This window comes from Haliotis rufescens, unplaced genomic scaffold, assembly GCF_023055435.1.
Source record: "Haliotis rufescens isolate VD_foot unplaced genomic scaffold, xgHalRufe1.0.p SCAF_1, whole genome shotgun sequence".
Taxonomy (NCBI): Eukaryota; Metazoa; Mollusca; class Gastropoda; order Lepetellida; family Haliotidae; genus Haliotis; species Haliotis rufescens.
The window spans coordinates 86387866-86401284 of NW_025963779.1; the positions used below are offsets into that span (position 1 = coordinate 86387866).

The 13419-nt window shown below is 40.3% G+C and overlaps 1 protein-coding gene across 2 annotated transcripts; it reads right to left on the minus strand.

Moving 5' to 3' along the window:
• Nucleotides 1-13419, minus strand: LOC124147095 (30S ribosomal protein S11-like). Of its 2 annotated transcripts, none has more exons than XM_046517712.2 (8): nucleotides 13333-13419; nucleotides 10921-11027; nucleotides 9540-9681; nucleotides 7339-7469; nucleotides 4405-4430; nucleotides 4113-4187; nucleotides 2842-2907; nucleotides 1-1519 (listed from the first exon to the last, which is right to left on the minus strand). In XM_046517712.2, exons 2-8 carry the CDS (start codon nucleotides 11000-11002, stop codon nucleotides 1412-1414), a joined length of 630 nt encoding a protein of 209 aa, XP_046373668.2. In that variant the 5' UTR covers nucleotides 11003-11027; nucleotides 13333-13419; the 3' UTR covers nucleotides 1-1411. The 2 variants fall into 2 exon arrangements, with proteins under 2 accessions (XP_046373668.2, XP_046373669.2); XM_046517713.2 differs by lacking the exon at nucleotides 13333-13419 and adding an exon at nucleotides 13105-13289.

Below are 13419 nucleotides of genomic sequence, written 5' to 3' on the forward strand. Positions count from 1 at the left end.
AGAAGGGACATAACTGGTAATAGCCACTGGTGGCGCTACGATCGAGCCCAGTAATTCCAGCCTAGTTCGGCAAGGGTGGAAACTAGACTTTTACAGTCAGTTAACTCTCTTGCCTCGGGAAGATGCAGGGAACTGACTGGGGCACCCATTGACAACATAGCATAACGGTACATGCACAGCCCCACACTGACCCATTACCTGTAAACACAGAGCCAGGCAGAAATATAGCACCAGAGTATCCATATATCTCCACAATATGAGTAGTGCCACAACACTGCACAAAGCTCACCTGGACATGCAGTCAACAGTTTAAAGGGTCAACAAAGACAGTCATTAAAGTTCAAATATTTCTGCATAAATTCTGACAAATTAATAACAACTCTAAAATGTAATGATCTGATCACAATATCAGGTTAGCATAAGGAGATACACGTGTCAAAGGTTGAGCTCCCTCAGTCTGGCAATTTGTGGGAGAAGATGTAAAATACACCATTTGCAAAAACATGACCTTGCACAAAGCAAGGTCAAAATCTAAAACATTTAGAAAAAAAGACGTGGTGGTGAAACAGAAAAGAGGATTAGAGCCACTTGAACAAATTCAAGTGTCAACACTGGCAGAAACAAGCTTGTTTCAGCTTCAGTGGTCCAGTAGTTTCTGAGGAGACGGTGCTTACCGTGCCAGGAAAGGTCAAATTAAGTTCAAATTTAAAATATTGCCAAAAAATAGAACATGTATTAAGTCCCCCTACTAACAAGACATGCACCAAATTCATGACATTTTGAACAGAACTGGCTGAGTCAAAGTATAAATGTTGAACTTTAAAACATCACAAATAAAGTTGAGCCCCACTACAAATTACACATACCACATCACCACATAAAGCCCTGCTCTCCTGACTAACTTCTAGACCAATTAGTCAACCACTTGATTAGCCAGGTGAGCTAAAAAAATTTTTTTTCAGTGCTCAATAAATGGGTCCCCCAGAAATACACTGTCATATGGGGCGTTTGGGTGGCCTAGTGGTTAAAGCGTTCGCTTGTCATGCCAAAGACTCAGGTTCGATTCCCCACATTGGTACAATGTGTGAAGCCCATTTTTGGTGTCACCCGCCATGACATTGCTGGAATATTGCTAAAAGTGGCATAAAGCCATACTCACTAACTCTCTTACTACACTGTGATTTACATATTCTTCATGAAACAAAATATGAGGGTAAATGTTCAAACTAACAGAACACCTAAATCCAGGGATTTACCTGGACCTGCTCAGAGGCTGATATTCATGTCATGCATACTTAAATAGGCAGCGCTACAATAACATGTCACAATGGCTGTACAGGTCCAGGGTCAAGCTGTATCATGACATCCACTTGGTATTCACATATGGCACAAGGCAACACCACACACTCTACTATAGGCGTCTCTTCTTGCGAGGTCGGTTGCCATTGAAGGGCAGTGGAGTGGCGTCTGTGATGGAGACAATGGTGAGGCCTGCCATCTGGAGGCCTTTCAGTGCAGGCTGGAACAGGGAGACAGTTCAAGTCAGGGAGTGAGTTGGCTTCAACGCCGCTTTCAATAGTACGCCATATATTGGCGGGTCAGCTTGATAAGGCAGGAAAGACCGAAGTCATGCAGCAGGGGTGAAATGACACATCGGTGCATCATGAGTTTTCATGAGACAATAGGGGCGGTTGGGTAGCCTAGTGGTTAAAGCGTTCGCTTGACACGCCGAACACCCGGGTTCGATTCCCGACATGGTTACAATGTGTGAAGCCCATTTCTGGTGTCCCTGGAATATTGCTATAAGCGGCGTAAAACAATACTCAATCACTCACTCACTCATGAGACAATACGATACATGATACATTGTTTACTGTATCGATACAAGACGATACACCTGCTAAAATAAACTATTTACTACTCATTTAATGACCCCAAGTGTTTTTGTCAGTCAAATACTGCAAAATGTGTTGTAATTACGGTTTCAAGTTCACTATTTAAAATAGCCATTATGAACATGTGTCTACAGCTAGCCTTTCCCTTTGATCATGCTCTGAAATATTTACAGCCAAGACGTTTCCAATCACGTGAATCACGAAACAATCGTATAGTGACCTATGTATCGTGGGATTCAAGACCAATGACCATGGATTTCTGGTACTCATGAGAACAGACACTTAAAGCAGAAAGTTTTACGCCTCTAGCTACCTTAATGACAAAGTTATAAACATGTAACTTGCAATCACTGCCATGAACTCCCTCAAGAATAAGTTTTTAAGTTAAAAAGAATCCAAGTATATATTGTGTATTGAAGCATTTTCATTGTCAACTTCACCTTGACCTTATATGTGCATGAGTGAGTGAATGAGTGAGTATGGTTTTACGCCGCTTTTAGCTATATTCCAGCAATATCACGGTGGAGGACACCAGAAATGGGCTTTACATATTGTATCCATGTCAGGAATCAAACCCGGGTCTTCAGCGTGACGAGCTAACGCTTTAACCACTGGGCTTCCCGACCGCCCCAATGTATGTGCATGACAAAATTACACATGTGTTTGATTTACATACATACAAACAAACCAAGAAATTATTAACCCTGAACATGAAATATCTGTGTGTGTGAAGGAACCAGTCATTGAGTGTCTGTTTACCACTGGAACTCATTATTGGTCAGTAACTTAAATATAGACCCCCTATTCTGGGGGTTTTAGTTACTGACCAATAACGAGTTCAATGCTGTTTACATACTACTAGCCTTTACAGAGTGTTACTAGCCACAGCATCTAATGCTGACAGCCCTATCTAATGTGAGATTATTATATAAGACTAAATAGTCACCATTCTGCCTGGTCCAATGCCCTTGATGCTGACACGAACCTTCGTCACTCCTTTGGTCACTCCTTTCTGCAATTAGACATAGTGTTCTAGTTCCACACATCAACAACAGCTGTATACCCAGCCAGGGACTTACAGGCCTCTGTCTATTTCCACACCAGAAGAGTCTCAAGTACTTTGGGGGTTCTGAGGCATGAACATGGGGGTGCCAGGGGTGAAAATGGGGGTCTCATCGTTGCAAATGCTCAGAAGCCTTAAACTGATCAGATTTAAGATGAGGACTTCAATGTCAGAGAAAATTAACCTCTGACACTGTGACATGTGAGTGTATTTATCACCAGAACAGAAATGTCAGTTAAATGTAATATGCAATCTACTATTTTGAGTAGTTTAATAATTCAAAAAGACACATTTTTGTGTCAAATCGTATACATACAGGACCCATTATTTGGTGTCAGGGAAAAACCTTGCTTACTACTAGCTGGGAGGAGATTTGATTTCGCCATAACTGTCTAAAGCTGGCTTTGTTATTCCCGTAAACCTCACATGACAAAACAGGAAGGTAAAGAGGTATCATTTTCAGTGGTTGGCTATCATGGACTATCCGACTTACTGTCTGAGTTTAATGTTCATTATAGAAGCCATCACAAAGTGATCTTAGTGCTATGACCATCTTCCCGAGGCAAGGGAGTTAAGTCCAGTTTCCCCCCTTGCCGAAATAGGCTGGAATTCTGGAGTTACATTTTGGTTGGACTAGCAGGCATTGTCCAATCAAAATAGCGTGATGAACTAGACATCCGGTTTCGCAAAACAACATGGATTTCAACATGCAGATTTCAGTCCACTGCAGGGTTTGCAAAGCATGTTTACCGCCAACTGGGCGTCAACAGATATTTTGCAAATCTTTTCATTTTTTTAATCAAGGTGATCAAGTGATTTGATGCACTTCGCGAGGTAAGACCTATATTACAAAATAGATCTTGATTATCTTGATTATTGATCAGATCGTCATGACTGGGCACCACCATTTTGATTGAAGCAAAAGTGCAGGTGACATGAGAGATGGAATCTGATTGGTCAATAGGAAGGACATAGAAGGGACATAACTCATAATAGCCACAGGTGGCGCTACGATTGAGCCTTGAAATTCCAGCCTAGTTAGGCAAGGGTGGAAACTGGACTTTTACAGTCAGTTAACGCCCTTGCCTCGGGAAGATGTGCTACGACTGTCCTAAATCAGTTTTAAAGAATGGGAGCACTGATCTCCTACTGACCTGTCCAAGTGCCAGGGCAGCAGCCTGTCCAGCGACATTCGTCCCCTTCCTGGTGTTCCGGAATCCCACGGAGCCCTGCGACACAGACACACAACAATCAGCCACAATGCTTTAAGTATTCACAACTTAAACACTTCTCTCATCTACAAGAAATTTGTACTACATGTTGTATCATGTCTCATCACACTATTTTTACAACATAACCATGACTTCAAAACTTCAAAACCAATTACAGATTACTTGAAACTAACTTTTTTTCATAAAGAATATTGTTGCCTACTCCAGTACTCACCCCGCTTTCACTGGCCATGGGTGCCCCTGCAACACAAGCAGCCAAACACCTCAGTCCTAGCTGGCAAATTCAATTAAAGGCACAAAAGGGACTTAATGTCCACATATTGTCAGTATTTCAGCAGTATAATTCCTGACTGTTATCAATCTCATTAAATCAATCATCATTTTGAAACATGTGCTGTAAGGCACGAGAAAGCTGCCTTCTTACTGGCTAATGTCAACTTCTTGTCAGTCATTCCATTGAAATAACAAATAATCAAGTCATTGCCCTCCCACCTCATCCTTATTGCAAGTTCTGATGAACTCCAAACAGACACTTCTAGTCACATGATGGGAGCAACCTTCACTTCAGCCCCTTCTTGATATGCTTAAGGCAAGATCTGGCAACCCATTTGTTGTCCCCCCCCCAAAAAAAACCCAAAACAAAACAACCTAAAAAAATCCTATGACAAAGGTTGACCAACCAAAACGCTTTCAGTCACTTCATGTCACCATGGGAACATGTCTCAACAGCTAATCCTCTTATAGCTGGATCACAGTACTTGTATCATGTTCATAGTGCCCATATAGTTAGTCAATAAGTACCAGCATTTAGTTACTGTTTATAAGTACCCGTATAGTCAGTTAATCACTAAGCACCAGCATTTAGTTACTGTTTATAAGGACCCATATAGTCAGTTAGTCATAAGCACCAGTATTTAGTTACTGTTTATAAGTACCTGTATAGTCAGTTAGTCACTAAGCACCAGTATTTAGTTACTGTTTATAAGTACCCGTATAGTCAGTTAGTCAATAAGCACCAGCATTTAGTTACTGTTTATAAGTACCCGTATAGTCAGTTAGTCAATAAGCACCAGCATTTAGTTACTGTTTATAAGGACCCGAATAGTCAGTTAGTCACTAAGCACCAGCATTTAGTTACTGTTTATAAGGACCAATATAGTCAGTTAGTCACTAAGCATCAGTATTTAGTTACTGTTTATAAGTACCCGTATAGTCAGTTAGACAATAAGCACCAGCATTTAGTTACTGTTTATAAGTACCCGTATAGTCAGTTAGTCACTAAGCACCAGTATTTAGCCTACTGTTTATAAGTACCCATATAGTCAGTTAGTCAATAAGCACCAGCATTTAGTTACTGTTTATAAGGACCCGTATAGTCAGTTAGTCAATAAGCACCAGTATTTAGTTACTGTTAATAAGTACTTGTGTAGTCAGTAAGTCAATAAGCACCAGTATTTAGTTACTGTTTATAAGTACCTGTATAGTCAGTAAGTCAATAAGCACCAGTATTTAGCTACTGTTTATAAGTACTTTTATAGTCAGTTAGTCAATAAGCACCAGCATTTAGTTACTGTTTTTAAGTACCCGTATAGTCAGTTAGTCAATAAGCACCAGTATTTAGCTACTGTTTATAAGTACCTGTATAGTCAGTTAGTCAATAAGCACCAGTATTTAGCTACTGTTTATAAGTACCTGTATAGTCAGTTAGTCAATAAGCACCAGTATTTAGTTACACCAGTATTTAGCTACTGTTTATAAGTACCCGTTTAGTCAGTTAGTCAATGAGCACCAGTATTTAGTTACTGTTTATAAGTACCCGTATAGTCAGTTATTCACTAAGCACCAGTATTTAGTTACTGTTTATAAGTACCCGAATAGTCAGTTAGTCAATAAGCACCAGCATTTAGTTACTGTTTATAAGTACTTGTATAGTCAATTGGTCAATAAGCACCATTATTTAGTTACTGTTTATAAGTACCCGTATAGTCAGTTATTCAATAAGCATCAGTATTTAGCTACTGTTTATAAGTACCTGTATAGTCAGTTAGTCAATAAGCACCAGTATTTAGCTACTGTTTATAAGTACCTGTATAGTCAGTTAGTCAATAAGCACCAGTATTTAGTTACACCAGTATTTAGCTACTGTTTATAAGTACCCGTTTAGTCAGTTAGTCAATAAGCACCAGTATTTAGTTACTGTTTATAAGTACCCGTATAGTCAGTTAGACAATAAGCACCAGCATTTAGTTACTGTTTATAAGTACCCGTATAGTCAGTTAGACAATAAGCACCAGTATTTAGTTACTGTTTATAAGTACCCGTATAGTCAGTTATTCACTAAGCACCAGTATTTAGTTACTGTTTATAAGTACCCGTATAGTCAGTTATTCACTAAGCACCAGTATTTAGTTACTGTTTATAAGTACCCGAATAGTCAGTTAGTCAATAAGCACCAGCATTTAGTTACTGTTTATAAGTACTTGTATAGTCAGTTGGTCAATAAGCACCAGTATTTAGTTACTGTTTATAAGTACCCGTATAGTCAGTTATTCACTAAGCACCAGTATTTAGTTACTGTTTATAAGTACCCGTATAGTCAGTTGGTCAATAAGCACCAGTATTTAGTTACTGTTTATAAGGACCCGTATAGTCAGTTAGTCAATAAGCACCAGTATTTAGTTACTGTTTATAAGTACCCGTATAGTCAGTTAGTCAATAAGCACCAGTATTTAGCTACTGAATATAAGTACCCATATAGTCAGTAAGTCAATAAGCACCAGTAATAAGCTACTGTTTAAAAGTACCCGTATAGTCAGTTAGTCAATAAGCACCAGTATTTAGCTACTGAATATAAGTACCCGTATAGTCAGTAAGTCAATAAGCACCAGTATTTAGCCTACTGTGTATAAGTACCCGTATAGTCAGTTAGTCAATAAGCACCAGCATTTAGCTACTGTTTATAAGTACCTGTATAGTCAGTTAGTCAATAAACACCAGTATTTAGCTACTGTTTATAAGTACCTGTATAGTCAGTTAGTCACTAAGCACCAGCATTACTGCTTACAATACCTGTATAGTGTATAGTCAGTTATTCACTAAGCACCAGTATTTAGTTACTGTTGTAAAACATTGCACCAGATAGGCCTACCTTCACCATTGGTAAGTGTGACGATTGTATTGTTGTGTGTGGCCTTGACATGGACGATGGGAAGCATGTCGAACCTGACCCCGTCAACCAGCATCCCTGCAGTCTCCATTGTCGGATACACTGTGCCGGGGCTGCAGCAGACGGACATACATGTCACACTGAAGCACTGCTGATACAGTGGAGCAAGTATGGTGTTCAATCACATCTTACACCACTACTGCTGTACCAACTATCACACAACAGCTTGCAAACAAAGTGACTAATGTGAGTAAGTGAGTGAGTGAGTGAATGGAGTTTTATGCCACTTTTAGCAATGTTACAGTTATAACATGGCGAGTGGACAATATTCCAATGGGTGGAGTGAGTGAGTGAGTGAGTGAGTGAGTGGAGTTTTATGCCACTTTTAACATGGCAAGTGGACAACAAAGCGTATGAGTTGACTTTTACACTGCTTTTAGCAATATTCCAGTCATGCCCTATCAGGTGGCCAACAAAGTAAGTGAGTGGACTTTTAAGCCGCTATATAAGATATCTACACGATAAATCGCAAAGAACAATGAAGAATGAAGTGTGGTTTATTTCACGATAAAGCATTGTTCTATCATGACGTCATTTCTGGAGATTCGAACATGTGCTCGCAACTTGATGACGTTGCACATACAACGACGTTATTGTTGAGAGGGAAGTGTCTAGTGAGTTGTTCCCCATAGATTTAGCTGGGCAATGCAGATAAACACAGCAGCTGACTGATCACATCCAAAAGTAGGAGAGATGTGACAATCAGTATTGGGAGAAAAGGTACAGATAGTCCACATGAGACTTGTGAGAATATGCGGAAAATACCAACATTAACTCACCTGTTCATAAAATGGATTTGTCCGACAGCGCCGAGGTAAAAATTTAATTCAGGGTGTCAGCATTAGTAATATACGAGTAAATATTTTTAAAACTTGTACTTTTTATTTACATCCTTATAGGCCCTGTACAAAATGTTGATATATCATATAAGAAATAACAACTTGTGGTCACTGTTTATCACAGCAATAAAACACTGCAGGGAGAATAAACCATGAAGGGCTGGTTTATTATCCCTGCAGTGTTTTACTGCATGATAAACAACGCCCACTCGTTGTTTATTTCCTTATTTAGCAATATTCCTGTAATACGCTGACAGGAGGACAACAAAGTCAGTGAGTGGACTTTAATTCCGCTTTTACCCATACTCCAGTAGTCATGGTAATATCCTGGCGGGTTGACAACAAACTGTGTGAGTTGAGTTTTTACACTGCTCTTAGCAATATCCCATCATCAGTCATGGTGTGACCACATGAGAGTTGGCCCTCGCTTCCATGAACTATTCACTTTAAGTATCCATTGTGACCACTGATCTCCATTTCAGTCAGTCCTCAGTATCAGACACTGGTCCCATACCATGTATATTGCCTCTGAATTCCAAGGGACATTTGGTGGTACAAATGTTATATTTGTTTGTTTGTTGTTTAATGCGGCACTCAGCAATATTCCAGCTATATGACGGCGGTCTGTGTCTGTGATTGACATCATGAGCATCGATCCATGTAATTGGGACATGATGGTCAGCGAGCCTGACCGCCTGATCCTGTTAGTCGCCCCCTTCGACAAGCATAGTCACCTTTTATGGCAATCATGGATTGCTGAAGACCTATTCTAACTCGGACCTTCACGGGTCACAAATTTGATAAACAACGATATGAAACATATATTACTACCGTATTCGACGTAATAAGCGCCCAGGGCGCTCTCAAAATTAGAAATAGGGGGCTCTTATTAGAATATTATTTTGGTGAAAAAAAGAACAGAGTTGAAAGATAAATTTCGTGGTTTATGTTGTAAGCCTGAAATGTTTATATACAACAGATATATTTTTCCAGAATTTATTTGCCAATAATTAAGGGTGCATATAACACACAAGTGCGTATTATACGCGAATAAATAAGTCATTTGTACATTGATGAATCAGAAGAGGTGCTAATTGGAATTGTTCACTAGTCAATATATTAGCAAATATTGCTGTGGGCTTATTAGAGCGGGGCGCTTATTACGTTGAATACGGTATCATACTTTTGATTACAGAATAATTTGTCCCAAAATTCTTAAAATGGTAAATTAAACAAAAAGGGTATTTTAACAGAATGTTCAACATGGCAGTTCCATAAACTCACCGAAACTCTTCCACTTCAATGCTTTCATCAACAGAAAGGGAGTCAGATTTCTGGGCTAACAAGAACTTCTTATGTCGGTTGTCTTTGTCCAGAACTGTTAGAGGTGGAGATGTGTGAAGGGCAGCTGCCTGATCACGTCCCCCTAGCAAAATCATTTATTGGTTTAGTTTTGTTTTACACATCATTCAGCTGTTTTCCAGCTGTAAAACATCAGCCCGTAAATAATCAGTCTGTACCAGACAAACAAGTGATTGATATAATGAACAATGCACCAGGCTGTTGGCGTACACAGACGCTCAAACAAGTACCACCCATCAAGGCAACTTCATTAGGAATATGTTCCTGGGGACTGCTTCTTTACTCGTTGACACAAACATCTATAGACAACAATACGAAATCAGTGACATCCTTTAGCATAATGACGCAATCTATCCTCCCTCCGCCCTATTACAAGCACATCAGGAAACAGTGGTCAGTCACTTGGCCTAATTATTTTGGGTTTATATTTATGGAAACATAAACTCAAAAAGATTTACTTAAATACCCAATCAAATGTCACAGAAGCACATGCAATTATTTATAAAGATTTGTAGTGCTATGACTGTTGTAAGGAATTCTTAGCGTTACAACAGTCCTAGAACTACTTCAAAGGTACTGCTTAATATCAATACTGTCGGGGGCGGTTGGGTAGCCTAGTGGTTAAAGCGTTCCCTCGTCACGCCGAAGACCCTGGGTCGATTCCCGACATGGGTACAATGTGTGAAGCCCATTTCTAGTGTCCCACCACCGTGGTATTGCTGGAATATTGCTAAAAGTGGTGTAAAACCATACTCACTCACTCACTCACTACTGTCTCCTGTGGCACTGCTATATCGTGACTAACTTGTATTTGGCCGTAGAGAATTAACATTATGGCAATTTTCAGATTTTGTTAACAAAATTGTTATGATGGTCAGCTTTATTGAGTAGATCTTGCAAAACATTTTTCTGAGATACCGTATTCGACGTAATAAGCGCCCAGGGCGCTCATAAAATTAGAAACAGGGGGCGCTTATTAGAATATTATTTTGACGGAAAAAACAGAGTTGAAAGATAAATTTCGACATATATAAATACGACAGAGATATTTTTCCAGAATTTTACTGACCATAATTAAGGGTGCATATAACACACGCGTGCGTATTATACACGAATATATAAGTCTTGTGTACATTGATCAATCGGAAGGGGTGCTAATTGGGATTGTTCACTTATATATATAATAATATATATTATCAAATATCGCCGTGGGCGCTTATTAGAGCAGGGCGCTTATTACGTCGAATACGGTATGTCAACTTGACCAATGTAGTTGGTCTCTAAACCATTCCCAGCCTCTCACCTTGACAGGTTGGCTGCAGCCTCATCAGCGGAACTACACATGTGAAGGGTCTTCTAAGACCGATAAGCACAGAGCGAAACATGACGTTGCTGTGGGAATCTCAACTTCTGAAATACAAGACAAATCAAAGATGAGACATTATCAAATTATAAGTTTCTAGAGTTGATGAGGTGAGGTCCGGTGAAATGGGTGTCCAAGATTATTGTACTTATATAGCGACGTGCATGCACATGTGTGTGTGTGTGGCTGCTTGTACTAGTCTGGACTGATACCAATTTTATAGCGCTATCCCAGTGACTTAACATGAATACTCCACTCGGACACAGTATACTGGCTCTGAGCTGACCAGTCCTTGTTTTAGCCCCTAAATGCCGAAAGCCAGACAGGGTATCAACAAGTACCATCTTTTAATGTCTTTCGGCCGGTGATCAAACCCCAGACCTTCCGCTCTCCGGACGGATGCTCTACCACTAGAACACGGAGGCTGTACCTCCAGCTGATGATGTGCAAACTTAATACACATCACATATCTTGTTAATGCATAATAACACAACTTGTGTACAATTACAATAATTATTAGTAGTAATATTACAAATGTCAATGTATTGTATCAGCTTCTGAACTTGTGAACACTGCATTCATCAATATTCCAGCTATCGCAGTACATGCTTCAATCAAGTCTGCCAGCCTGATCACCTGATCCCGCAATTCTTACCCTTTTGTAAACCTAGAATATGCGACTTCCACGCGACCCGTGAAGATCTGGAGTAGAATAGGTCTTCAGCAACCCATGCTTGCCCTAAATGGCCACTATGCTTGTTGTAAGGGGCGACTAATGGGATCGGATGGTCAGGTGCATTGACTTGGTTGATGCACATCATCGTATCCCAATTGCGTGGATTGATGCTCATGATGTCAATCACTGGATTGTCTGGTCCAGACTTGATTATTTACAGACCGCGGTCATATAGCTTGAATATTGCTGATTGCGTCATTAAACAACAAACAAATTAACAACTTCCACACACAGATTTGAGTGAGCGAGTTGGGGGTTTAACATCGCTTTTAACAGTATTCCAGTTATATCATGGCATGTCAGCTTGATGTGGGAGGGAAGCCCAAAGTGAAGGTCTTAGACGTTTACCACTTTGGTGAAACCCCCGAGCACGAGTATGGTGCTGACAAACCTACAAACATAATCTGGGTGAAGCTGGATTCGAACCCATTATCTTAAGTTTCTGGCATGTCCAAAAGACGCAACTCTGCACAGCGAACTGGGGTGCCTTAGACAACTTGGCCAGCTCTTGGCTGTAACATAGGATGTGAACATGATCAAACGAGATTCCCATACCATGGAATGATGTTGTACATATTTATTACCTTGATTAATTCCCACCACTGCACTGTTTGTGGGGCACCTTCAGAATACAGTACCACAACTTCCCGTAGGACGGTCTCTGCCGTAGGTCACATGTCTCAAAGACAAGTAAGCAGTTTTTGTGAGAATCAGTCGAACGCGAACTTGCGACTTTGGATTGTTAGCCTGACAGCTAACTGACTGAGCTACGTCCACACTGTGAAACTAAGTGCACATTTACCCAGTCATGCCTACGATGTTACGGAACTGAATGAAAAGGGTTGAATAGGCGACGGACACTTACGAAGGTTACGGGTAGGCATGGTGTCTCGTGACTTTAGTCTACTGACACTTATGAATGATCCCGATGACATTTTGCACACTCGTCCCATTCCGTAATCTACAGGATACCGAGTGCTGAGGAATGAGCCGATTAAGGATTGACTGTGTATTTTTTTCGGTTCATTGTGGTATGAATCGAAAAACTGATGTGCAAACTGTATGAATCCTCGTAGCGGATTCTTACAAAAGTCACTGGAGGGAGCTTTTGCACACTCGATGACCCCTGACGTAACAGGGCATTGTTTCGCCGGTGTGACTTGCAACTAAATACCACAAATTACGTCATAGGGTATTGTGACGTGTTTGATCAGTTTGTGGTACTGTATTCTATAGGAAGGCCGAGTTCGCATAGTTATCACACAGAATATATCGTGCCATCCAAGCAGTGGTTAGTCTCAGTTTAACTCAACTCCCGGCCAGCTAGCACTAACTGAGGGAGCCCTAATTGAAAACTTTCCAAGAGAAAATGGTATTAGGACGCTTACAAGATTTTAGTATTGACAGGACATTCTTCTGTTTATCTTCCAAACGTGAAAATAATTTCCAGACTCTTTTTCATGAGAAGCGGTGAATGAAAATGCACCGTTCTGAACCCTGCCTACAGAATAACTCCTATGTGTCGGCATGGCAAAGTGCACCACTCAATTATCCAAACCGATCACAACCATAGCAACAAGGCTAATGACCTCTTACGTAATCTGTGTCACATTTACCTTATGTTTGCTTGAACCTCATGCAACACCATGTTGCGCGACAGGAATTGAGAGTTACCTGCCCTTTAATAATTCTCATTCGGAATA

Excerpts from the sequence above, each read along its gene's own strand:
- LOC124147095 (XM_046517712.2), bottom strand. The coding sequence starts at position 11,002 with ATGTTTCGCTCTGTGCTTATCGGTCTTAGAAGACCCTTCACATGTGTA. Across the intron at positions 7,470-9,539 it reads ATTGAAGTGGAAGAGTTTCG|CCCCGGCACAGTGTATCCGA; the intron begins GTGAGTTTATGG and ends CGTCTGCTGCAG. Across the intron at positions 2,908-4,112 it reads CTGCCCTGGCACTTGGACAG|AAAGGAGTGACCAAAGGAGT; the intron begins GTCAGTAGGAGA and ends GTCTAATTGCAG.